The sequence below is a fragment of the Tenrec ecaudatus genome, chromosome 8 (genome assembly GCF_050624435.1).
Source record: "Tenrec ecaudatus isolate mTenEca1 chromosome 8, mTenEca1.hap1, whole genome shotgun sequence".
NCBI lineage: Eukaryota > Metazoa > Chordata > Mammalia > Afrosoricida > Tenrecidae > Tenrec > Tenrec ecaudatus.
This window is the reverse complement of record NC_134537.1, coordinates 3,222,511-3,245,902: the sequence shown is the minus strand read 5'-3', so window position 1 is coordinate 3,245,902 and position 23,392 is coordinate 3,222,511. Positions and strand designations below refer to the sequence as shown.

The 23,392-nt window shown below is 50.5% G+C and overlaps 1 protein-coding gene across 1 annotated transcript; it reads right to left on the bottom strand.

Moving 5' to 3' along the window:
• Positions 1-12,731: 12,731 nt before the first annotated feature.
• On the bottom strand, positions 12,732-14,403 carry AGTR1 (angiotensin II receptor type 1). Its single transcript, XM_075555556.1, has one exon. The coding sequence runs from the start codon at positions 14,365-14,367 to the stop codon at positions 13,288-13,290; it is 1,080 nt and encodes a 359-aa protein (XP_075411671.1). The 5' UTR covers positions 14,368-14,403; the 3' UTR covers positions 12,732-13,287.
• Between the last annotated feature and the right edge of the window lie 8,989 nt (positions 14,404-23,392).

Here is a 23,392-nt window from a genome sequence, read left to right as displayed (position 1 = left end):
TGTTTTACTCCCCAAGCAGCATAGATATGACTTGTCCATTTTCAGCCAGCCTGTTCTCTATGGGAACTGGACTCTCCTAGTCATGCCTGGTGCTATGTTTCCCACACGGGGGAGGGGAGTCTGCTTTGGCAGGTTTGGAGAAAAACCTAGGGAAAGCCAACTCACTTGGCTTGAGTGGGAGTTGGAGGGTTCTTGGGGCATCTAGAAGCAGAAAGAAGTCAAGAGGGAAAGTGAAGCTGGGCGTGCGAGAAGGCCCCATAGCCGATGTAGCAGTTCTTTCCCTCTTGAGCAGACAGAGAAAGGTACAGCAAGTTTTGGTGTGAGTGAATTTCTTATGGACAGCTGGGCTTCCCCTGTGGCATGGTGGTGTAGATGGAGCTGTTTTCCATCAAAGTGGGGTTGATGGAAAAGAGAAGGATAAGGCAGGCACTCTCTCTGATGCGCACAGTGCTCAGAGGCGTGCGGGACTTCTTTCCTGCTAGGCTACTGCTCATGTCCTTCAGTTGCTAGGAGTGTCGCTGGCCTTCAGTTCTCCATTGAGTTTCTCTTCCTCTCTTGTCCTCTGCTGAAGAAAACCACCCAGGCAACTGTGTTAGCCTGGGTAGACTGGAGAAACAAATTCATAGACACTCATATATGTATCAAAAAGAGGTTTCTATACAAAAGCAATTGTACATTGAAAAAATATTCTCTCCTAGCCCCGCCATATCAAGTTCATAAGTGTGATATTAGCCCATATGTCTAATACCAATCTGAAAATTCCTCTTCAGACTCACAAAATGCATGCCATGACACCAAATGCAGGAACATCACAGGCCAGTGGGTGGAAAGTCTGTGGATCCAGTGGCGGGCAGTGTAAGCATCTCTCAGTGCTGGTGTGGTTCTCCACATGGCTCCGACAGCTCCAGGGCTTTAGTGCAGCTCCTTGTGTCTTGTCATCAGAAAGACCAAGCAGAGCGTCTTCGTGTCCCGCCTCCAGCAAGCTATGTATCTCTGTAGCGCCTCCAAAGGTGGTCCTCAAGCAGTGACCTGATTGACAGGGTAAACTCCGCCCCTCCACTCTTCATAGTCTCAAGTTGGCACCATATTATGTAACTACCACAGCCACCATGCCTTCTGGAAGGCATACCACATCCAATGACTGGTCAGTCTGGGGATATTGAGGTCAGAGTGCCATGGGCCAGGGTCATCCCATCACCACAACTCCCTGTGGGTCACTCCATGATCTTTACTGAGATGACATCATAGACCAACTTCACCTCCTTCCCAGGAGTACTGATGTCATTTCCGCAGAGCTGTTGGGTCTGAGCGGACTTGTCAGATTTCACATAAAATGTTGTCTCAGGGTCTGCTTCCAGTTGGCATATCCCCTTGGTATAGGCCAAGACCTGGAGGACACAGGTGTACTCCCTTACACTGCAGTACTGACGGGGACAAGTCACTTTCACTAGAGCTCCAGGGACAGCAGGTAGACCGTCCCTGATGTTAGTCACGGTGGTAATTACAGAACTTCATGTCAACCGGAAGATGTATAAAAGTGTCAAGGTGGTATCCAAGTGGACAGTCAGGTCCCAGCCTGATGGTGCCTCCTTGTGGGTGTGGCCTGCTCATAAGGAGGACCCCAGGAAACTTCTACTGCCTCTCTCCCTGCCTTCACCTTCCCCTGGGCTGGACACCTGCAGCTGCTGGAGCCCTGCCCTGCTGCCACCGACCTCCTTGGATCCACATGGCTTTGTACACACCAGCCTGCCATCTTCCTCTGCGATCTTCCTCCTTAATCTTGCATGTGGCTGAGTGAGTCTGAAGAGGAGGAGCTTATGGGCTAGTGTCAGAGATATGGACTCGAGTGGGCTGGGCCGAGCTGTTGTTTCTTTCTTTCTTTCTTTTTTAAAACCATTTTATTGGGAGTAAATACAGATAGCATATCATTCCATAGTTCAATCACATCAAGCTAATATACCCTCTTCTTTCTCGATCTCCTAATATTAGCTCCCCTTTACCGCCCCCCTCCCCTCCATGGACCCCCCCCTAGGAACCTCACTCTACTTTCTGTCTCTATGGGCTTATCAATCCTGGGTTTCAAATACCCTGAGCCAGAAAAGCATATAACAAAAATTCAAGAGGGTTACCTCCAGTGACAAAGACATCAGAGATAAGCCCCGATATGAGAAACAAAACACAGAGAATGTTGAAACCCAGATCAGGCCATTGTGGATCAGAGGTGTTTTCTGAGTATATAAGCACTTCTTGATAGAAAGCTGTTTGTTACCCCTAGATGCATTTGTTTCTCTCATATGGATCTGTTTCTCCAGTCAACCTGGCCTAACAGCCATTTATGTAATTCTGCTAACTCAATGTTTGCCTCCAGGCAACTCTGGATTTTCCTAGGCAATGTTCAGGCATCCTCCGAAGGGTAGCCATCGAAGGGTAGCCATCGTGTCATGTACTGAGCTCCAAAAACCCTACCCAGACTCACTGCCACCGAGTCAACTCCAACTCACAGTGACTGTATGGGATGGGGTAGAACTCTTGTGGGTTTCTGAGCCGGTCACTCTTTACTGGAGTAGAAAGCCCTGTCTTTCTCCTGATGGGCTGGGCTGAAGTTTGAGAAGGGGGGAAGTAATCTAGATCTGTATCCCCAAAGTAAAACAATTTGCTCCTTGCAGAATAAAATAACAAGGATCTTTTGGAAAAAACAAAACAACAATGTTCTGAGAATGGTCTCAAGTTTAATTTGAACACATCATTTTTATTTTGGCATAGAAAGTGGAAAGGGGAAATCAAGGGAAACACAGTAAATACATTCTCATTTCAAAAGCGGGTTCTGGGATTTGGAATGCCAGTAATGTCAGGAGCAATCTGCTCCTTTGTGCGAGTTTGGGTTTTTATCGTCCTTGCATTGATGCACTTACGTCAAAAAGCTAGATCAGGAAGAGAGTGGCAGTCGCATCTCTACATTATTGCTCTTGACAAAGTGTGAATATGATCTTTACTCTCAGAAGATTATGAAAAGAACCGATCGTTCGAGGGAACAAAAATTAATCCCCACCTCCAATAAAATTAGTCACCTGCCACCAGTCTTTTTCCAAGTTGTGGGGTTATATTAAGAACATCAATAATTTGTGTGCTCACATTTGATACCAAGAGGACAAAAGTGCACATCAGATGTGTACAGCTGGGTATTGGGTACATGCTGCTTTGCATTTCAAAATGAAGATGATTTAAAACTTTGAAAATCGCTATGGGATAGGACCACTTCTTAAAAACAAAGCCGAACGACATGCTAACTGGATAAGGGGGAGCAGCAAGACAGCAGGCTGCTGAACGTCACTGGGCGAAATGCAGGAGCGTGCCTGCCTGGGCGGATGTCACACAAAGGAGGGGCCGCCTTCCTGCTCAGAGTCCTGGCCCGTCCCTGGGCAGGGCAGGAGGAACAGCAGGACCCTGCACTGGATTGGCAGAAAAACACGAGGTCTGATGGAGCATGCATTCTGATTAATCAAATCATGAAGACCCTCCATTCCATGTGGAATATTTCAGCTCCCCACTGCTAGGACTTGTACTGTATTCGAGAACCAATGAGTGGTCAGGAACGGGGTGCAACATTCTTCACCTCAGTCCTGTGTGCTGGAATTTCTCTTAGGCAATATCCTGACAATCTGCTCGGAGGCAAAGAAGTCCCTGCCCGAAGGCATGACTGCCATTCAGGAGGACTGCTGCTGAGATGAGTGGTTAGGCTGCTTTGTGTTAGAACTGGGTTTGCCGCCCAAAGAGTGGTAGTAATGATAGAGGAAGGAAGGGAGGCCCCGGGAAGGAAAGAGGGTCCTTATCGGGCAGTGAGGTTGGCAGTGCCGAGGGTGAAGTGTGTGAGAGGCATGTGCAGTGAGGGTGGGGGGCATTTGAAACAAGATAGGCCCTGAAGCGTGTGAGTGTGTGTGTGTGTGTGTGTGTGTGTGTGAGTGTGATTGAGGGTTTGTGAGTATGCACATGTGAGTGTGTAAGTGTGTGATAGAGAGTTTGAGTATGAGCATGTGAATATGTGTGAGTGTTTGTATGAGCATTTGAGAGTGAGTGTGAGAGTGAGAGTTTGAGTATGAGTGTGTAAGTCTGTGTGTGAGAGTGAGAGTTTGAATATGACCATGAGTGTGAGTGTGTGTGTGTGTGTGTATGAGCATGTGAGTTTGTGCATATCCACATGGGAGAATATAAGTGTGTGAGTGAGAGTTTGTATATGACCATGAGTGTGAGTGTGAGTGAGTATGAGCATGTGAGATTGAGAGTTTGTGAGTATAAGCATGTGGGAAGTGACTGTGTGAACATGTGTGTCCCACTGGAACGGTCTCATATTGGTGGCACATGGGCAGAGACTCCCTGCAGCCTGAGTGGATAACTGAGCTGATCTTTAAATGGAACTGCGGGAAGCCAGTGGCTAGAAGAGTCCAAAGAAAGAGTAGCTCCCTGGGGCTCTACAGAAACCTCAGGCGCTCTTGGGTTTCTCTCGGAGAATCTGAGCCGATGCTCTCAGGTTTTCAGTGGGCCCAGGTGTCTCCGCTGACACGCCAACTGCTTCGCTGGGTCCCCAAGGACAGCGCTGGGTGTGTTTACTCTCATGTTCACTGCACTGGGCTTTGGTGTCCTGATCCTGACTTTTACAGAAGAACATACAAACAAAACCAAAAAGCTGCCGTAGACCAATCAGACCTCAATGACTCCTGCTTCAACAACGACCCATATGTGACTCGGGGTCTCCATGCTCTGCTCCATGTAAAACATGGGAATGCAGGGTCCAGAAGACTCGGCTCCATTTCAGGACCTGGTCTTCCCTCACTTGGATTTAGAAAACCGGGAAATGTCGTGATGGTGCCCTTTTCCACGCAGCCTGCCAGGGCCCGAATCTGACATTTTCTGTTGTAACCACTACAGCTCCTGTAGTCCATGTTGGGGGCAGCGTGCAGCTTCCTTCCTGTTCTTCCCGTTGCTGTCTCTGAAAGGTGCCCCAGGCCACACTCAGGAGACCCCCTTTCATCAGATCCGACCCCTTATCCTTTCACAGCCAATGGGGTTCTCACTTCGGATCACATCCTGGGGGGGAGGGGATACAATGTCCCTGCCACATGTCATCGTTATATCATTGTCAACCCAAAGAATCATGGCCCCCCAGGCAAGTTCACAGACTTTGAGAGGTCACAATTCAATCCATGTTGGGGGTCCTTCACAGGAAATAAAATCCGGAAGACCAACACTAGATTATTTACTGTAGCACAGTGCTGTTCATCCACCCAGCTCGCCGATGCTCCCCCTAACAACTCCCCCGTGCGTTTCAAAACCTTGGTACTGGTGGCATTTGGGTCTCAGGACTCTTTGTGGACTGTTGAGGGCTGTTCTGTGAATTGTAGGGTATTTAGAAGCATCTCTTACTTCTACCCAGTAGATGCCAGCTGCCCCTTCCTGCCTGCAAGTGGCGACAACCCCAAATATCTTCAGACACGGCCAACTCCTACCTTACCCAACCTTGATTGAGAATAACAGACCTACCCCCACCCCACCCCCACCCCACTCCACTCCTGACGACCCAACTCTCAGGATCGGCGGCTCCACTACTTGCTGATTCATTTCGGCTGCTGGGACTTTTCATTAGGCCACCTTCAGTCCTTCCTCCTGAGGCTGCGTCCTCTGGTCGTTAGTGTTTCCTGGTGGCTCCTTGTTCACACCTGCTCCTGCAGCCAGAAGAATGAGGTGAAATTGTGAGCATTGTATGCTCCACTCTGCAGCAACTTGTTCTTCATGGAAAAAGGATGCTCTTGCATAGCATTCATGTAGAGGTGATTTTTAATGATGCTATTAGATTGTCCTCAGAATACACGGCTGTGGTCATTTCCGTTAAAAAAAAATCCTGGTTTTGTTGTTCATGCCTTCTACTCTAGTCTGCCTCAATCTGCCGTCCAGCAGGCATACGTGAAAAGGGAAGCTTTCTCCAGATGGAACAAGTCAATCGTGTACTATACACATTTTGAAAATGCGTCCTTGCATTGGACTGGAAGGGAGTACAACTTTGACATGAAAATGAATTGAAGAGGTTTCCTAACTATTTTTCCGTTTTGTAAATGCTATCTAAATTCTTGACTGCGGAAAGGACCAGAACATTTAACTAATTACTGGAACAGTTAACTGTTGTAGCTTGTTCATTTGCTAGACTCAATATAAACTCATCCAAAATCAAATTACAATAAATATAAAATCCAGTGCTGTGCTGTGTAAGGTCAATTAGTACTTCACATTAATGACCTCCAAATATAGAGGACAAAAGCGACTTGAAATTCTAGCTAGAAATCATGTAAGTATGGATTTAAGACAAAGTAAAATATTCTTCATGTTGATTTTGAATAAATAGGCAGGGACAGTATTTTGGTATTTATCTACTACCTTACAGGTAGGTACCTTCCCTCATGATTCATATTTTATGACCCTATTTTCTGGGGGTGGGGTGGGTAGACAACACAGTGGAGCAAAGAGAAGCACAGGTTCTGGACTACATTCAAACTTCTGCTCCCGCATTTACTAGTCAAGTAAAATGGGGCCAGTTTTGCAGTTATCTAAACCTCTGCTTTTATTGGATAATAGAAGTGACGTGGTTAGGGTGCTGTGGCATGTAACTAATATCATGCATATAAGCAGAGAATACCACAATTGCCCTATAACAAGGACTCTGTATGTGGTTGCTATAGTGATTTTGCAGAAGATTGAATTTTAGCGGATAATTTTGACAGGCAACAACATATCCTGAGCGAGCTAAGAAAAATTGAGAAGTCTGGCTTCAGAAAGAAAGAGTCTAAAGGGTAGGGCTCACTCTGGGCAGAGAAAGCCAATTCTCAGATGCTGCCGTAAGGACTTGAGTTCATGCATCTCTTGCTCCCAAACTTCCCTAGTGTTAGCTCCATCTATTGATTCTATCCCTGGGCTCTGAACGTGCCTGGAGATTTCCGCCCTCCTTGGGGGAGTGACACAAAGGTTGCAGGAAGGCCTCTCATTCATGGAGATTCCCATGTCACGAGAAAGGACATGCCTTTGTGTGGGAGCTCCTGGTACAGTCACGAACTTCACCTCTATGCAGGCTGCTGAAATCCTCCTCCTGAGGTCCGATGAGATGGACTCAAGCAGGAGAGCCTTGGTGGGGAGGATGCAGGTCTGGGCGGTTGTGGTGGTGATGTAATTTGGTGTTAGTTTGAGATTTGAGAATGAAGGGGTGGAGTTTGGACTGCCAATCAGGTCGTAGCGTGATGACCTCATTTGGAGGCGCTAGGGAGATCAGTAGCTCATTGGAGGCAGGACAGGTGCTCAGTTCCTGTGAGACATTCTTGTTGACAAGCCACATGGAGACAGACTGATGGCAGGCAGAGCCTTGGAGCTGGGGGAGCCACGTGGAGACCCTTGCCAGCTCTGAGATGCTTCTACCACCACTGGATCTACAAGACCTTTCACTCACCGGCCTGTGATTTTCCTGCATTTGGCATCATTGCATGTGTTTCGTGAGCCTAAAGAGGAATTTATAGATTGCTCTTGTACATATTGGGCTTATGAACCTGATCCGGGCTGGTCTGTGATGTTTCCTCAATATTCAATTGTTCTTATATATAAAGCTCTTTATTTAAAAAATCATTTTATTGAGGGTTCATAAAGCTCTTATCACAATCTATACATACATCAATTGTATAACACACATTTGTGCATTGGTTACCCTCATCATTCTCAAAACATTTGCTCTCCACATAAACCCCTGGAATCAGCTCCTCATCCCCCCCCCTCTTCTTGCTCCTCCCTCCCTTATGAATCCTTGATAATTTATAAATTATTTTGTCATATCTTACACTGTCTGATGTCTCCCTTCACCCACTTTTCTGTTGTCCATCCCTCAGGGAGGAGGTTATATGTAGATCCCTGTAATTGGCTCCCCCTTTCAATCCCACCCTCCCTCTACCTTCCCAGTATTACAACTCTCACCACTGGTCCTGAAGGGATCATCCGTCTTGGATTTCCTGTGTTTCCAGTTCCTATCTGTACCAGTGTAAATTCTCGGGTCTAGCCAGATTTGTAAGGTAGAATTGGGATCATGATAGTGGGTGGGGAGGAAGCATTTAGGAACTAGAGGAAAGTTGTATGTTTTATCGATGCTACACTGCCCCTGACTGGCTCATCTCCTACCCGCAACCCTTCTGTAAGGGCATGTCCAGTTGCTTACAGATGGACTTTGGGTCCCCACTCCGTACTCCCCCTCATTCACAATAATATGATTTTTTGTTCTTTGATGCCTGTTACTTCATCCCTTTGATACCTCGTGATCACACAGTCTGGTGTGCTTCTTCCATGTTGGCTTTGTTGCTTCTGAGCTAGATGGCCGCTTGTTTACCTTCAAGTCTTTAGGACCCCAGATGCTATATCTTTTAATAGCCAGGCACCACCAGCTTTCGTCACCACCTTTGTTTATGCACCCATTTGTCTTCAGTGATCATATCTGGGAGGTGCGCACACAATAATATGATTTTTTTTGTTCTTTGATGCCTCATAACTGATCCCTTCTGCACCTCGTGATCACACAGGCTGGTGTGCTTCTTCCATGTGGGCTTTGTTGATAAAGCTCTTTCGTATGCACATCTGTCTATGAATGTTTCTCTGGTCTACCCAGGCTAACACAGTGGTGTTTCCTTCTGTTGTACACAGATAGGGTTTGTATGAGTCGGAGCTGACTCGCCAGCACCTAACAACAACCATGAGGCTAGCAGAGTCTGATGATCTTCGTGCTTCCTTGCTGGCTGGGTTGACAGTGGGACCGGCCCGCCTGTGCTAAGAATGAGGTTGCAGGCGCTCCGATGGGAGTTCTTTGTGGAGGAGGATGGGGTCGCTGGGACTCAGAGAGCATCCAGGAGGGGGTTGCTGGTGATGTTGTCAGTGGAAAGGTTTTTCTCCATCATTCATTGTCTATGCGAATGAATGAGACATAGAAGGGGGCTGTATTTGTGAAGAGGGTTTCGGATTGTGTGCACCTGGGAATTAGAATTATTTTCATTTTTCAACAAAAACTTTGTGGTGTTCTTCCAACATGTTGTCAGTGATCCAAATTGATCTGTGGTGTCAGGAGACAGTTGCCTGCCTATGCTTTGGCTAATACACCCTTGTGGCCATTCAGCATTCATTCAGGAAAATGCACCCACCATAAATGCTTATGGGACAGTGTATAGACCATCCTATGGGTGTCCACCACTCTGGACCACGCAACAATGGATGCAGTGACAGATGACATGCTTCATCCGATCTGATCAAAATGTTCCGTGTGGAAAATAGGAATCTCTGACCATCAGCGCCATTTCATGCGGTTCAGATCACATCTCTCCTTACGCTTATTCAGTTTTCATGCCCATCACAAACTTCTATCAAAATCACACACACACATCTGTGAAATTCATACCACTTTGTCTTTTGTTTATTTTTAATTGAGAAACATCCGCTAATATTTGGCTCCAGTGTTGGCCACATGGCCCTGGGCACCCGTGACATGTGTCTGCAGTTCCCGGGAAGGGTAGTCCTCTGACCTTTGAGGCCATGCTTGGCTGCATCTGGCCTCCAGCCTCCCCTATCTCTGCATCTCACCTGCTCCCCATTACTTCCCTCTCGACCTATGGAGGGTCATCTTTGCTTCACGCCAGCGCCCCAATTTCACTGCGCCTCCTTTGCTACACTCACCAATGTTTTTTGACCTGTGTGAATCTGTTTTCTCTTCTCTGGTTTTCCAGGTTGTCAAGTATTGTATCAGTCCACAGTTATGAAACCGAAAACTGTTTTTCAAGCTTCTATAAACCTTTCCCTGGCTTGACAATCAAGCTACTTGTCACTTGTCTTTCTCATATCGTGCCCACACCAACGGATTACAACGTTTGCCTTATGTTCTAAGCTGTATGTTATTTGATACAGTAGGCAAATAATGCAGAAACGTGTTGACTTCATGAGTGAATAAGTGATTGTCTCAGCAGATACATCTTTCTTAAGGGAAGCAAGGCTTGGTATATGGACACTCGAGTAAATTTTCCTTTCTGCATAAATTAAAAAAGAATAAGGAAGTACCCAACCTCAAAATGCATTTATGAAGGTTTATTTATTAATTAGGGCATTCCAACTTAACCTTCTGGTCATAGGATGTTAACTGCAAAGTAAGTTAGTATCATTGAAAAAACAAGATCCATCATCAAAAGTATCAGTATCTATTTGGCAAAAGTGGATGGGAAAACCCCAATATAAGATGATGGAATTTAAAAGAAAACAAGTCTTGGGAAGAATTATTCATAGCAGTGGATTAATGAGATTGTAGATAGCTAAGTATCACTATTTATCAGACATCACCACCAACAAATGGTTCAACAAACTTTTAAAATGCTGAGTGAAACGGATGAAAATAACAATTGGATGCACACAACTATAAGCTGTGATAAAACTGACCAGGAAGAATTCTAAAGAGAATAAATTGGCACTGTCATGTGGATTGAGGGAGGGGTTTGCTTTTCAGGGATTCATTTAAGATGAAAAGAGTTGAGGTTTTGGAGTTAGTGGCTGGCATTATGTTAATACTACTTCTTACACAATTCCTCTATGTGAATAATGTAAGAATAATATGGTCGCGCTTATTTACACACGTGTCTGCCATCAGGGACGTGACAGCAGCGGGCTGCTTCGTGGAGATTCTGCAGGGCCCGCAAGACCCTTCGGGAAGCCTCGCCTCTCTCTGGCCAGGCACTTTCCTCAGCTATTTTATTTCCTCCAATCCTTTGACTACAACCTACTGGGCCATGTTAGCGCCTCAGTCTGAGCCAGCAAAGGCATCTAGGATGGAGGAAGCAGCTGATACGAGAGGAAATCGAACGGGTTTTTCCCCCCTGCACAGGTGAATCCAATCCCTGCTCGTGCATGCTGTGCCACACCTAGGTCTTCACAGTAAGCGTCCTTTTCTTACTGGAGCTGGACACATATTGAATACGGCTTGGGCTGTGGCGAAACATAGTCCTATATGATGTGTGGTACTGTAAACGGGTGTTCATTTTGTGGGGAAACATTTGGTAATACATATGTATGTTAAGAACACTAAACACGTGTGTCCCTGTAGACTCCATTGTATCACTTGTGCAGGGCAGGAGGTCGGGGGATATCATGTATGGTGAGGAACTTATCTGATGCATGCACTTGCCTGTTCCTCACAGTGCATTTCATGGCGCCAAATAGTCAGCATCACTGAAGTTTCCAAACTCTGGGGCTGGTTGACGATGTCAGCATGTGTCTGTGTTTTGTGACATTGTGAACTTGTTAGACTGTTTCAGAACAAATAATGAATGGAAACTACTGGGCTGTGATCTTAAGTGGAAAATCTCTATCGACAGCACAGGAGACCCCATGACTCTGACATCATAATGTATTTATGTATACAAGGCCCCCCACCATCAAGTTCAGTCTGAGCCTCAGCAACCTTTGTACAGACTCTGTTCCCTTGGGTTTCCAAGGAGGCACGTTTGCAGTGAAGCAAAATGCCTCCTCTTCCTTCTGCGGAGCAACACATGGGTTTGAACCCATGGCACCACAAGGCTCCTGTGTCATGTTTGTGTCTGGTGAATACACACAAAAGCAGGAGGAAATGCACCCTGGGGAAAATGATCGATGCACATGCTTTGCTGATCTCCATTTTCTCCAGGGGTCATGATGCAGTCAGAAAGGTATCTTATCACTTGAAATAGGGCCTATGCAAAATGACAGGTATTATGTCGGTGTGATACAGAATTATGTCTGTTTGTTACATGACAAACTTTGAAAAGTTCAAAATGACACGTGAGGCCCATATCGTCTCCTGTAACAGCAGCAACAACAAAAAATTCTCTTCTGTCTTTGCTTTTTCAATTCCCAGATAAAGTATCTATAACCAGTACTACAGAACTACTCACTACACTGAAGTTTGAATGAAAGCGTTTATACGTATTCACAGTTCTGTTATTTTTAAAATAAATTAGCATCTATTTTAAGCAGTCTAGGAAACTCACAAGTTCGACCCTGATCTATAGGGCCACTATGAGTTGACATCAACTTAAAAAGCTGTGAGTTTGGTTTGGTTGGGCTTTTTAAAATTTTAATCAATTAAGAATGAATACAATTTCAGCCAATTGATTACAATCAAATTATTTTATTTTAAAGGAATATGACTTCACAGGGCTTTAATCAAGTTACAACAGTTTAGAGATATAGATAAATACACATATAGAATATATACTTTTTAAGGCAGCAATATATACTTTGATATATAATTTTTTAAATCACAAAATATATGTACTTCTCAGATATGAAATACAGCTAATATGACGAGGAACACATTTAATATCTAGGGCCAGAGTAACATCTCTGCAAGTAATTAACTTCCATATGTGACATCGGTGATACCATGACTCCCATAAACCACCCACTGGCATTTCTTTGGCAGGGTGACTCTGGGATGCTGGCAGAGTTTCACAAAAGGCTTTGACCCTGCTGGTAGCTTTTAACGTCTGCTTAGCAAACTTGGGGCGCAAGGTGCAGGAGCAGGGACACGTGGGTCACAGTTGCTACGTGGGTCAATCAGGCCCGAAGCCTTTAATCACTCTTTGGAACCTGGGCAGTGACGTCCCGAGCTTTCATCTCTTGTGGCTTTTCTAAAACGTTAACATCTCTGAAATATGGGGATTTACAGGCACAGGACAAGAACAGATAGGGGGCTGCACTTCTGCCAATAAGACATTTCCCAGCCGACATGTTCATCCGCCGCCAACATCTTTCTGGGAGGAGCCACTGCTCGTTCACGCAGAAAGCGCCACTCCCAGTCCATTGCTGTGGAGCTACAGCGCCCAGAGCGCCACGGGGCAGTGTAGACCTGAACCCAGAGGTTTCCAAGGCTGTGGGCATTACTATGGCACACTCAAACATCTTCTCTCTTGGAATGGCAGCGAGGTGCCCAGGCCCAACCTTTGGGCCAGCAGTCAAGGGCTTAACCCGTAGCTCCACCAAGGCGTTTTATCTGCTGCGGAACGACGCGGAACGACACACAAGGTAGCTTTGCTTTGAGGCAAAGGGAAAGAAGAGCGTTTGTTCTGAGCTGTAGAAACAAGGGTTCAGTCCACATCATCCATTTCCTCCTCAAATGCTGAAAGGACCTCCTGCTTGTTCGGATGTGAGTGTTTTTCTTCTCTGTCTCTTTTGCAAGGTTGCCTCGCGGACCGGCCGGTGGGTGCTTTACTCAATCTCAAAACAGGGTGCCTGCTTCTTGGTGGAGGAGCTCGCGTTCTCCGAGGGGCGGTAGGAGAGCGTGCTCATCTTGGTGGACAGGCTGGGGTGGGCCTTGGCCTTCGGGGGGATGTATTTCAGCAGCTGGAGAATATACTTCTTGAACTTTTTCCCCAGGAAGCCGTAAAAGATGGGGTTGAGGCAGTTGTTAAAATACGCTATGCAGATGGTGATGGGCATGGCGGTGTCTACAATGTCCGCCACGCGGCAGTCGCGAACGACGCCCAGCTGAATGAGCACATCCAGAAAGGTGAAGATCTGGTGCGGGACCCAGGAAAAGAAGAAGAAGAGGACAATGGCCATGATGATCTTAAAGATGTCGTCGTTGCGCGGCTTGCTCTTCTGGATCTCATAGGCCTTCTTGAGTGTCTTCCAGATGAGAGTGTAGCTCGTCAGAATGATAAGAAAGGGAAGCAAGAACCCCAGGATGTTCTTGGTCAGGCCCATGCCTACGGGGAGGGTTGAATTCTGGGACTCGTAGTGGAAAGCACACACTGTGATATTGGTGTTCTCGATGAAAAACACGTTGCGGTGGATCACGGATGGCAAACTCGCCAAGGCAGCCAGCAGCCAAATGGTTATGCAGGTGACTTTGGCTACCAGCATTGTGCGCCGGAGACGGGACTTCATGGGGTGAACAATGGCCAGGTAGCGATCGATGCTGAGACACGTCAGGAGGAACACACTGGCGTAGAGGTTGAAGCTCACGCCGGCCGAAGCAATCTTACACAGGTAATTGCCGAAGGGCCAGCGGTACTCCATGGCGGTGTAGACTGCCCAGAGTGGCAGGGTCAGTAAGAAGCACAGGTCGGCCAGCGCCAAATTCAGCAGGAAGACACTGGCCACGGTCTTTAGCTTCATGTAAAAGTAAATGACGATCACTACCAAACTGTTCCCAAATATTCCCACAACGAAGATGATGCTGTATAACGTCGGGATCATGATGAATATGTAGCTGTGTCTTCCCGCCTTGGGACAGTCGTCCTGGATCCTTTTAATACTCTCGTCAACGGAGGCGTTGTGGGTCATTTTGATGGCCTGGCTGACTTGGCTGAGTCTCTGAGAAGGATGCCGAACGCACCTGGAACCAAAGGACAAGATGATGAAAAATTAACGTGCGGTTGTGGACAGGCCCATCATTTAATTCTCAGCCTCCCATCCGGGGAGCTCAGGCTAAAGAGCAGGGGAGAACCCGATCACACTTTGTGAAGTTGACCTGTAAGCTGATACACGTGAAGAGAGAACATTTAAAGGCCATATTAGAAAACGTGGCTCCCAGAATAAGGGAAATGGGGTCCCCTACCAGGGACTGTTTCCAGGTCTGTGGCATATTTGTCTACAAGTAAATCCTAGCTCTCAAGTGGATGAAAATACAACATTCAAACTTCAGAAAATGATCCTCAATTACTTACTCAGCAGGAAGACTGGAGTTTTTCCAGAGGTAAGTAAGGCTAATTAATTTTGTCCTTAACCTCTGAAGTGGGACACAGGCCTACTTAACACTTTCAGCCACGCCTTTCATCTCCAGGTCTTCACTGAGGACCACAGATCATTAGCATTCTCTTTTCCACATTGCTTGGTTAGACTAGCTGCCTCCATGCTGCTGACAAATTGGCCACTGTGGAAATTAACATAATATAGCCGAGAAGGCGTAGGACGATGGGGACTAGTTCCCTCGTGGCTTCCAGGGCTCTCCACACAATGGCACTCACATCCTGACTCAGGCCTCGACGGCGGGTCTGTCTTCTCCATTCTGAAATCAACCACTGGTGTCCCAAGATGGTTAGATGACCAGATCTGGTCAGGGCTCCTGTTTGCCAAGTGAGTGAGGCTTTGTCATCTTAGGAGCTCAGGAAGGTGTACCACCGAAGGTGTCTACAGGTATGTGTTCTCACAGTTCACAGAAGCAGCAATTTTGCTATCGTTGAGGCCAGTGGCTCTCAGCCTTCCTCGTGCCTTGGCCCTTTCATACAGTTCCTCATGTTGGGGTGATCCCACCCATAACATTAATTTTATGGCTACTTCATCACTGTCATTTTGCTACTGTGACGAATCGTCATGTAAATATCTGATAGGCAGGATATATTTTCATTGTTACAAATTGAACATCATGAAAGCATAGTGATTCATCACAAAAACTATATATAATTATATATTGTGAAATATTTATTTCTAATGACAGATAAATGACATTTTGTCTTGAAGCACGGTGTGGCGTGGGTCACAGTCTTCACGCTGGGTACTCATCTGTGGGTGGACCCACCTGGAGACGGATAGAGAAGCAATGTCTCCATTCCTAAGACCATAAGAAATAGGTGTTTTCAGATGATGTAAGGTGACCCCTGTGAAAGGGTCATTCAACTCCCAAGGGGTCATGTCCCACAGGTTGAGAACCACTGGTTTATGCAATTTACAAAATTAACCTATTCTGCCCTATACCAGGGGAAGGAGATCCAAAACCCATCTCCTATGTGGCTGGGCACTCTGGGGTGAAGGCCGGCAGTGGTGCTGCACATACGTGGTCTGTGTGAGCCTGGCTGGGCCTTCCCCGTGCAACAATGTGTCCCAGGGGAGAACAGGACAGGAAGAAGACAGTCGTGGCTGCCCAGAGGCTGGGCTCAGCATCTGGGAAACCTAGATTCCCACACCCAGAGTAATGTCCTTCCTGGTCAGAATGCTACCACCAGGTGCCATTACATGCCCGGCTGAGCCTGCCCATTGGATGCAGAAGATAACACAGGCGAACAACAGGGTTCCAGGTGGCCTTCTAGCAGCCTCTGAACAGCCAATCTGATGTTTGGTTTCTTCTCATCTCGTACTCAGCCTGCTGTAACTTAATTCTCTTTCTTCTCCTTTCATTCCCAGGGGAATCAGGATCTGCCGAGGGGTTTCCTCCTCCCCATTCTCTGTGAAGCATTTCTGGGCAAGTGATAACTCTCTTCTACGTCCTTCTGGCCCTAGGACACTGGTTTTGACACAATAGTTGTCTTGCAATGAACTCAGTTGTCTTGCAATGGCTCAGCTCTTCGAGGGCGGGGCCTGTGGTGAGTCATCCTGTTCACCAGTGTAACCTCTGGCACGGTCCAGGAAGGCAGATGATACTGGTCTGGGGTACAAGTGGAGACAGAAGTGAGGAATCATGGAAAGGCAATGCGTAGAGAGGATTGAGGCTCATTTCCATGGGCCTGATAGAACCAATCTGTATCTTATGTGCCCAAGGACTTCAGAGAAGAACCCCAGCACTGAACCAGGCATCATCATGCACAAGAAAAACAACACAAATCGGCGAAGTAAAAGCACTTTTAAAAATCTGTGCTTTGGCAAAAAATAGATGAAAAGGAGTCATTTAAAAGAAACTAGAGTCTTCTGTGATCTTGGTTGTGGGTAGATGAGCCAGTCAGGGTGCAGTGTAGCAACGATGAAACATACAACTTTCTTCTACTTCTTAAATGCTTCCTCCCCCACCCCACTATCATGACCTCAATTCAACCTTACAAATGAGGCTAGACCAGAAGATATACACGGGTACAGATAGGAACTGGAAATCCAGGATGGATGATCCCTTCAGGATCAGTTGTGAGAGTGGCAATACCAGAATGAAGGGAGGGTGGGGTAGAAAGGGGGAACCAATTACAAGGATCTCCATATAACCCCCTCCCTGGGGGACGGACATCAGAAAAGTGGGAGAAGGGAGACATTGGACACTGTAAGATATGACAAAATAATAATTTATAAATTATGTTCAGAGAGGGGGAGTGGGGAGGGAGAGGAAAAATGAGCTGGTAACAAGGGCTCAAGTGGAAAGCAAATGTTTTGAGCATGATGATGGCAACAAATATACAAATGTGCTTCACCCAATGGATGGATGGATGGATAGATTATGATAAGAGTTGTATGAGCCAAAGAATAAAATGATTAAAAAAAATTTTTTTAAAAAGAAAGTAGACTAGGTTCTCAGAGAAGTTGGATCTATTTCTGTCTCACTTAGAATCTTAATTGGCACCTCATGGATGGCTCCATTCCTGGAATTCTGCTAAGTTGCAAGTATAAATCCATTTGGGTAAACAAATATTCTTTATGAAAGAATTCATGCTTCATAAAAAGTATGTGGCAAGCAATCATGTGCACTTTTGTAATAGTTACCCTAAATAAAGCCATTTTATATTAAGCAATCATTCTGCACCAGTCCTAAAGTGCAACCTCAGACCTTATAGCATTTTCAAAAAAAACCCCAAAACAACCAAATAGCCCCTTGTTCCTAAAACCAGCAAAAGACTATCCTGTACCAGGAAATTGTGCAACCGCAAAGTCTGCTTGCTCTGGTGGGCTGTTTAACTGCAAAATCTGTTCTGTACCAGCCTGCTTAGTCGCGCAGCTTAACCGCAAGTTCTGCTTCTGTACCAGCCTGCTTGCACAGTATAGCAATCTAATGAAACCTTAAAAATCCAAGTCTCTAAGCAGGAGTGAACGGTGAGTCAAGTTTTTTTTCCTTTCAGGCTGCAGGTCCCTGAACAGGTGGTGGTGGTGGTTCTTTTTTTTATTCTCCTCCTCCTCCCCATCTCTTCTTCACATCTTCTCTCTTCTTCTTTCCTCTTCTCCCTGCTCCTCTCCCTTCTCCTCTTCTCTCCTCCCTGCTCCTCTTCTCTCCAGTGGTCTTCCTCTCTCCTCTCCCCCTCTCCTCTTCTCCTGTCCTATTGCTCTCGTCTCCTGTCCTCTCCTCCTCTGCGCGCCTCCCCTCCTCTCCTCCTCTTGTCTTCTCCTCTCCTCCTTGCTCCTCTCCTCTTCTCGGCCTCTCTTTTCCTGTCTTCATCTCATCCCCTCCTCCCACTCTCCTCTCCTGCTCTCTCCTCTTCTATTCTCCGCTCATCTCCCCTCTTCTTCTGTCCATTCTTCTCTCCTTAAATCTCCTCTCCCCTCTTCTCCTCTCCTACCCTCTTCTCCTGCACATTCTCCTCCAGTCTGCTCTCCCTCTACTCTGCTCACCTCTCTCCGCTCCTGTCCTCCCCTCCTCTACCCCTCTTCTCCTGTCCTCTCTCCTTACCTCTCCTCTCTCCTCTCCTGCCTTGTCCTCCTTTTCCCTTGCTCTCATCTCTACTCTTCGTTCATCCGCTCCTCCTCTCCTCTCCTCTCCCTAATCTCCTCCCTTCCTCCTCTCCTATTCTCCCTACTCTGATCTCCTGCTCCCTCCTCCCTGCTCCTCTCTTCTCCCTGCTCCTCTCCTCTTCTCCCTGCTCTCCTTGTCTCTTCTCCCTACTCCTCTCCTCTTATCACTACTCCGCTCCTTTTTTCTGCTACCTGCTCCTCTCCTCACCTCTCCTCGCTGCTCCTAACCTCTCCACTCCTCTCTGTCCCTCTCCTCCCTGCTCCTGTTCTCTTCTCCCTATTCCTCTTCTACCTGCTCCTCTCTCCTCCATGCTCCTCTCCTCTCCTCCCTGCTCTTCTCCTCTCCTCCATGCTCCTCTCCTCTTCTCTCTGCTCCTTTTTTCTTCTCCCTGGTCCTCTTCTCTGTCCTCCCTGGTCCTCTCCTCCCTGCTCCTCTCCTCTGCTTAGTACCCCTCTCTTATTCTCCATGCTCCTCTCTCCTCCACCCTGCTCCTCTCTTCTCCCTGTCCCTTTCCTCCCTGTCCCTCTTCTCTTCTCATTGCTCTTCTCCCTATTCCTCTCCTCCCTGCTCCTCTTTTTACCCCCACCCCTCTTCTCTTCTCCCTGCTCCTCCCCTCTCCTCCCTACTCCCTTTCCTCAGTGTTCCTCTCCTCTCCTCCCTGCTTGTCTGCTCCTTGCTACTCTCATCTCCTCCCTGCTCCACGGTCGTCTCCCTGCTCCTTTCCTCTTCTCCCTGCTCCTTGTTTCTTCTCCTTGGTCCTCTTCTCTGTCCTCCCTGCTCCTCTCCTCTTCTCTCTGCTCCTCTCCTCTCATCAGTGCTCCTCTCCTCCCCTATCCTCTCGTCAGTGCGCCTCCCCTCTCGTCAGTGCGCCTCCCCTCTCGTCAGTGCGCCTCGCCTCGCCTCCCCTCTCGTCAGTGCGCCTCGCCTCGCCTCCCCTCCCCTCCCGTCAGTGCGCCTCGCCTCGCCTCCCCTCCCGTCAGTGCGCCTCGCCTCGCCTCCCCTCCCGTCAGTGCTCCTCGCCTCGCCTCCCCTCCCGTCAGTGCTCCTCGCCTCGCCTCCCCTCCCGTCAGTGCTCCTCTCCTCCCCTATCCTCCCGTCAGTGCTCCTCGCCTAGCCACTCCTCCCGTCAGTGCTCCGCGCCTCCCCTCCCGTCAGTGCTCCGCGCCTCCCCTCTCGTTAGTGCTCCTCGCCTCCCCTCCCGTCAGTGCTCCGCGCCTCTCCTCCCGTCAGTGCTCCTCGCCTCCCCTCTCGTCAGTGCTCCTCGCCTCCCCTCCCGTCTGTGCTCCTCGCCTCCCCTCCCGTCAGTGCTCCTCGCCTCTCCTCCCGTCAGTGCTCCTCGCCTCTCCTCCCGTCAGTGCTCCTCGCCTCTCCTCCCGTCAGTGCTCCTCGCCTCCCCTCCCGTCTGTGCTCCTCGCCTCTCCTCCCGTCAGTGCTCCTCGCCTCTCCTCCCGTCAGTGCTCCTCGCCTCTCCTCCCGTCAGTGCTCCTCGCCTCTCCTCCCGTCAGTGCTCCTCGCCTCTCCTCCCGTCAGTGCTCCTCGCCTCTCCTCCCGTCAGTGCTCCTCGCCTCTCCTCCCGTCAGTGCTCCTCGCCTCTCCTCTCCTCTCGTCAGTGCTCCTCGCCTCTCCTCTCCTCTCGTCAGTGCTCCTCGCCTCTCCTCTCCTCCCGTCAGTGCTCCTCGCCTCTCCTCTCCTCCCGTCAGTGCTCCTCGCCTCTCCTCTCCTCCCGTCAGTGCTCCTCGCCTCTCCTCTCCTCCCGTCAGTGCTCCTCGCCTCTCCTCTCCTCCCGTCAGTGCTCCTCGCCTCTCCTCTCCTCCCGTCAGTGCTCCTCGCCTCTCCTCTCCTCCCGTCAGTGCTCCTCGCCTCGCCTCTCCTCCCGTCAGTGCTCCTCGCCTCGCCTCTCCTCCCGTCAGTGCTCCTCGCCTCGCCTCTCCTCCCGTCAGTGCTCCTCGCCTCGACTCTCCTCCCGTCAGTGCTCCTCGCCTCGCCTCTCCTCCCGTCAGTGCTCCTCGCCTCTCCTCTCCTCCCGTCAGTGCTCCTCGCCTCTCCTCTCCTCCCGTCAGTGCTCCTCGCCTCTCCTCCCGTCAGTGGTCCTCGCCTCTCCTCTCGTCAGTCCTCCTCGCCTCTCCTCCCGTCACTGCTCCGCGCCTCTCCTGGCGTCACTGCTCCGCGCCTCTCCTGGCGTCACTGCTCCGCGCCTCTCCTGGCGTCACTGCTCCGCGCCTCTCCTGGCGTCACTGCTCCGCGCCTCGCCTCTCCTGGCGTCACTGCTCCGCGCCTCGCCTCTCCTGGCGTCACTGCTCCGCGCCTCGCCTCTCCTGGCGTCACTGCTCCGCGCCTCGCCTCGCCTCTCCTGGCGTCACTGCTCCGCGCCTCGCCTCGCCTCTCCTGGCGTCACTGCTCCGCGCCTCGCCTCTCGTGGCGTCACTGCTCCGCGCCACGCCTCTCCTCGCGTCACTGCTCCGCGCCACGCCTCTCCTCGCGTCACTGCTCCGCGACTTCCTCGCCTCCCGTCACGGCTCCTCTCCTCTCCTCCCGTCAGGGCTCCTCGCCTCTCCTCCCGTCAGGGCTCCTCGCCTCTCCTCCCGTCAGGGCTCCTCGCCTCTCCTCCCGTCAGGGCTCCTCGCCTCTCCTCCCGTCAGGGCTCCTCGCCTCTCCTCCCGTCAGTGCTCCTCGCCTCTCCTCCCGTCTGTGCTCCTCGCCTCTCCTCTCGTCTGTGCTCCTCGCCTCTCATCTGTGCTCCTCGCCTCTCCTCTGTGCTCCTCTCCTCTCGCCAGTGCTCCTCTCCTCTCGCCAGTGCTCCTCTCCTCTCGCCAGTGCTCCTCTCCTCTCGTTAGTGCTCCTCGCCTCCCGTCAGTGCTCCTCGCCGCTCCTCTCCTATCGTCAGTGCTCCTGTCCTCTCCTCCCGTCAGTGCTCCTCTCCTCTCATTAGTGCTCCTCGCCTCCCGTCAGTGCTCCGCGCCTCTCCTCCCGTCAGTGCTCCGCGCCTCGCCTCTCCTGGCGTCAGTGCTCCACGCCTCGCCTCTCCTCCCGTCAGTGCTCCTCGCCTCTCCTCCCGTCAGTGCTCCTCGCCTCTCCTCCCGTCAGTGCTCCTCGCCTCTCCTCGCCTCTCCTCTCGTCAGTGCTCCTCGCCTCTCCTCTCCTCTCGTCAGTGCTCCTCGCCTCTCCTCTCCTCAGTGCTCCTCGCCTCTCCTCTCCTCTCCTCCCGTCAGTGCTCCTCGCCTCTCCTCTCCTCTCCTCCCGTCAGTGCTCCTCGCCTCTCCTCTCCTCCCGTCAGTGCTCCTCTCCTCCCGTCTGTACTCCTCGCCTCTCCTCTCGTCAGTGTTCCTCTCCTCTCGCCAGTGCTCCTCTCCTCCCGTCAGTGCTCCTCTCCTCTCCTCCCGTCAGTGCTCCTCTCCTCCCGTCAGTGCTCCTCTCCTCTCATTAGTGCTCCTCGCCTCTCCTCGCGTCACTGCTCCGCGCCTCGCCTTCCTGGCATCACTGCTCCGCGCCTCGCCTCTCCTCCCTTCACTGCTCCGCGCCTCGCCTCTCCTCCCGTCACTGCTCCTCGCCTAGCCTCCCCTCTCGTCAGGGCTCCTCGCCTCCCCTCTCATCAGTGCTCCTCGCCTCCCCTCTCGTCAGTGCTCCTCGCCTCCCCTCTCGTCAGTGCTCCTCCCCTCTCGTCAGTGCTCCTCTCCTCTCCTCTCATTAGTGCTCCTCGCCTCTCCTGGCGTCACTGCTCCGCGCCTCGCCTCTCCTCGCGTCACTGCTCCGCGCCTCGCCTCTCCTCCCGTCACTGCTCCGCGCCTCGCCTCTCCTCGCGTCACTGCTCCGCGCCTCGCCTCTCCTGGCGTCACTGCTCCGCGCCTCGCCTCTCCTCCCTTCACTGCTCCGCGCCTCGCCTCTCCTCCCGTCACTGCTCCTCGCCTCGCCTCCCCTCTCGTCAGTGCTCCTCGCCTCCCCTCTCGTCAGTGCTCCTCGCCTCCCCTCTCGTCAGTGCTCCTCGCCTCCCCTCTCGTCAGTGCTCCTCGCCCCTCCTCTCGGCAGTGCTCCTCGCCCCTCCTCTCGGCAGTGCTCCTCGCCCCTCCTCTCGGCAGTGCTCCTCGCCCCTCCTCTCGGCAGTGCTCCTCGCCCCTCCTCTCGGCAGTGCTCCTCGCCCCTCCTCTCGGCAGTGCTCCTCGCCCCTCCTCTCGGCAGTGCTCCTCGCCCCTCCTCTCGGCAGTGCTCCTCGCCCCTCCTCTCGGCAGTGCTCCTCGCCCCTCCTCTCGGCAGTGCTCCTCGCCCCTCCTCTCGGCAGTGCTCCTCGCCCCTCCTCTCGGCAGTGCTCCTCGCCCCTCCTCTCGGCAGTGCTCCTCGCCCCTCCTCTCGGCAGTGCTCCTCGCCCCTCCTCTCGGCAGTGCTCCTCGCCCCTCCTCTCGTCAGTGCTCCTCGCCCCTCCTCTCGTCAGTGCTCCTCGCCCCTCCTCTCGTCAGTGCTCCTCGCCCCTCTCTGCTCTCCTCTCCTCTGCTCTCCTCTCTGCTCCTTTCCTCTCATCTCCTCCCTGTTCTCTTCTCCCTGCCCCTCTCCTCTCCTCCTCTTCTTCCTGTTCCTCTCCTCTTCCTGCTCCACTTCTCCCTTATCTTCTTCTACCTGCTCCTCTTCTCCCTTATACTCTTCTCCGTGCTCCTCTCCTCTTCTCCCTGGTCCTGTCATCTTCTCCCTGCTCCTCTCCTGTTCTCCCTGCTCGTCCCCTCCTTGCTCCTCTCCTCTCCTCCTTGCTCCTCTCCTCTCCTCCTTGCTCGTCTGCCACTGGCTGCTCTCCTCTCCTCCCTTATGACTGCTCCTGTTCTCTTATCACTGCTTGTGTTCTCTTCTCCCAGCTTCTTTCCTCTTCTGCCTGCACCTCTTGTCCCTCCTCTTCTCGCTGCTCCTCTCCTCTTCCTTTTCCTCTTCTCCCTGCTTGTCTTTTTCTCCCTGCTCCTCTACTCTTCCCAA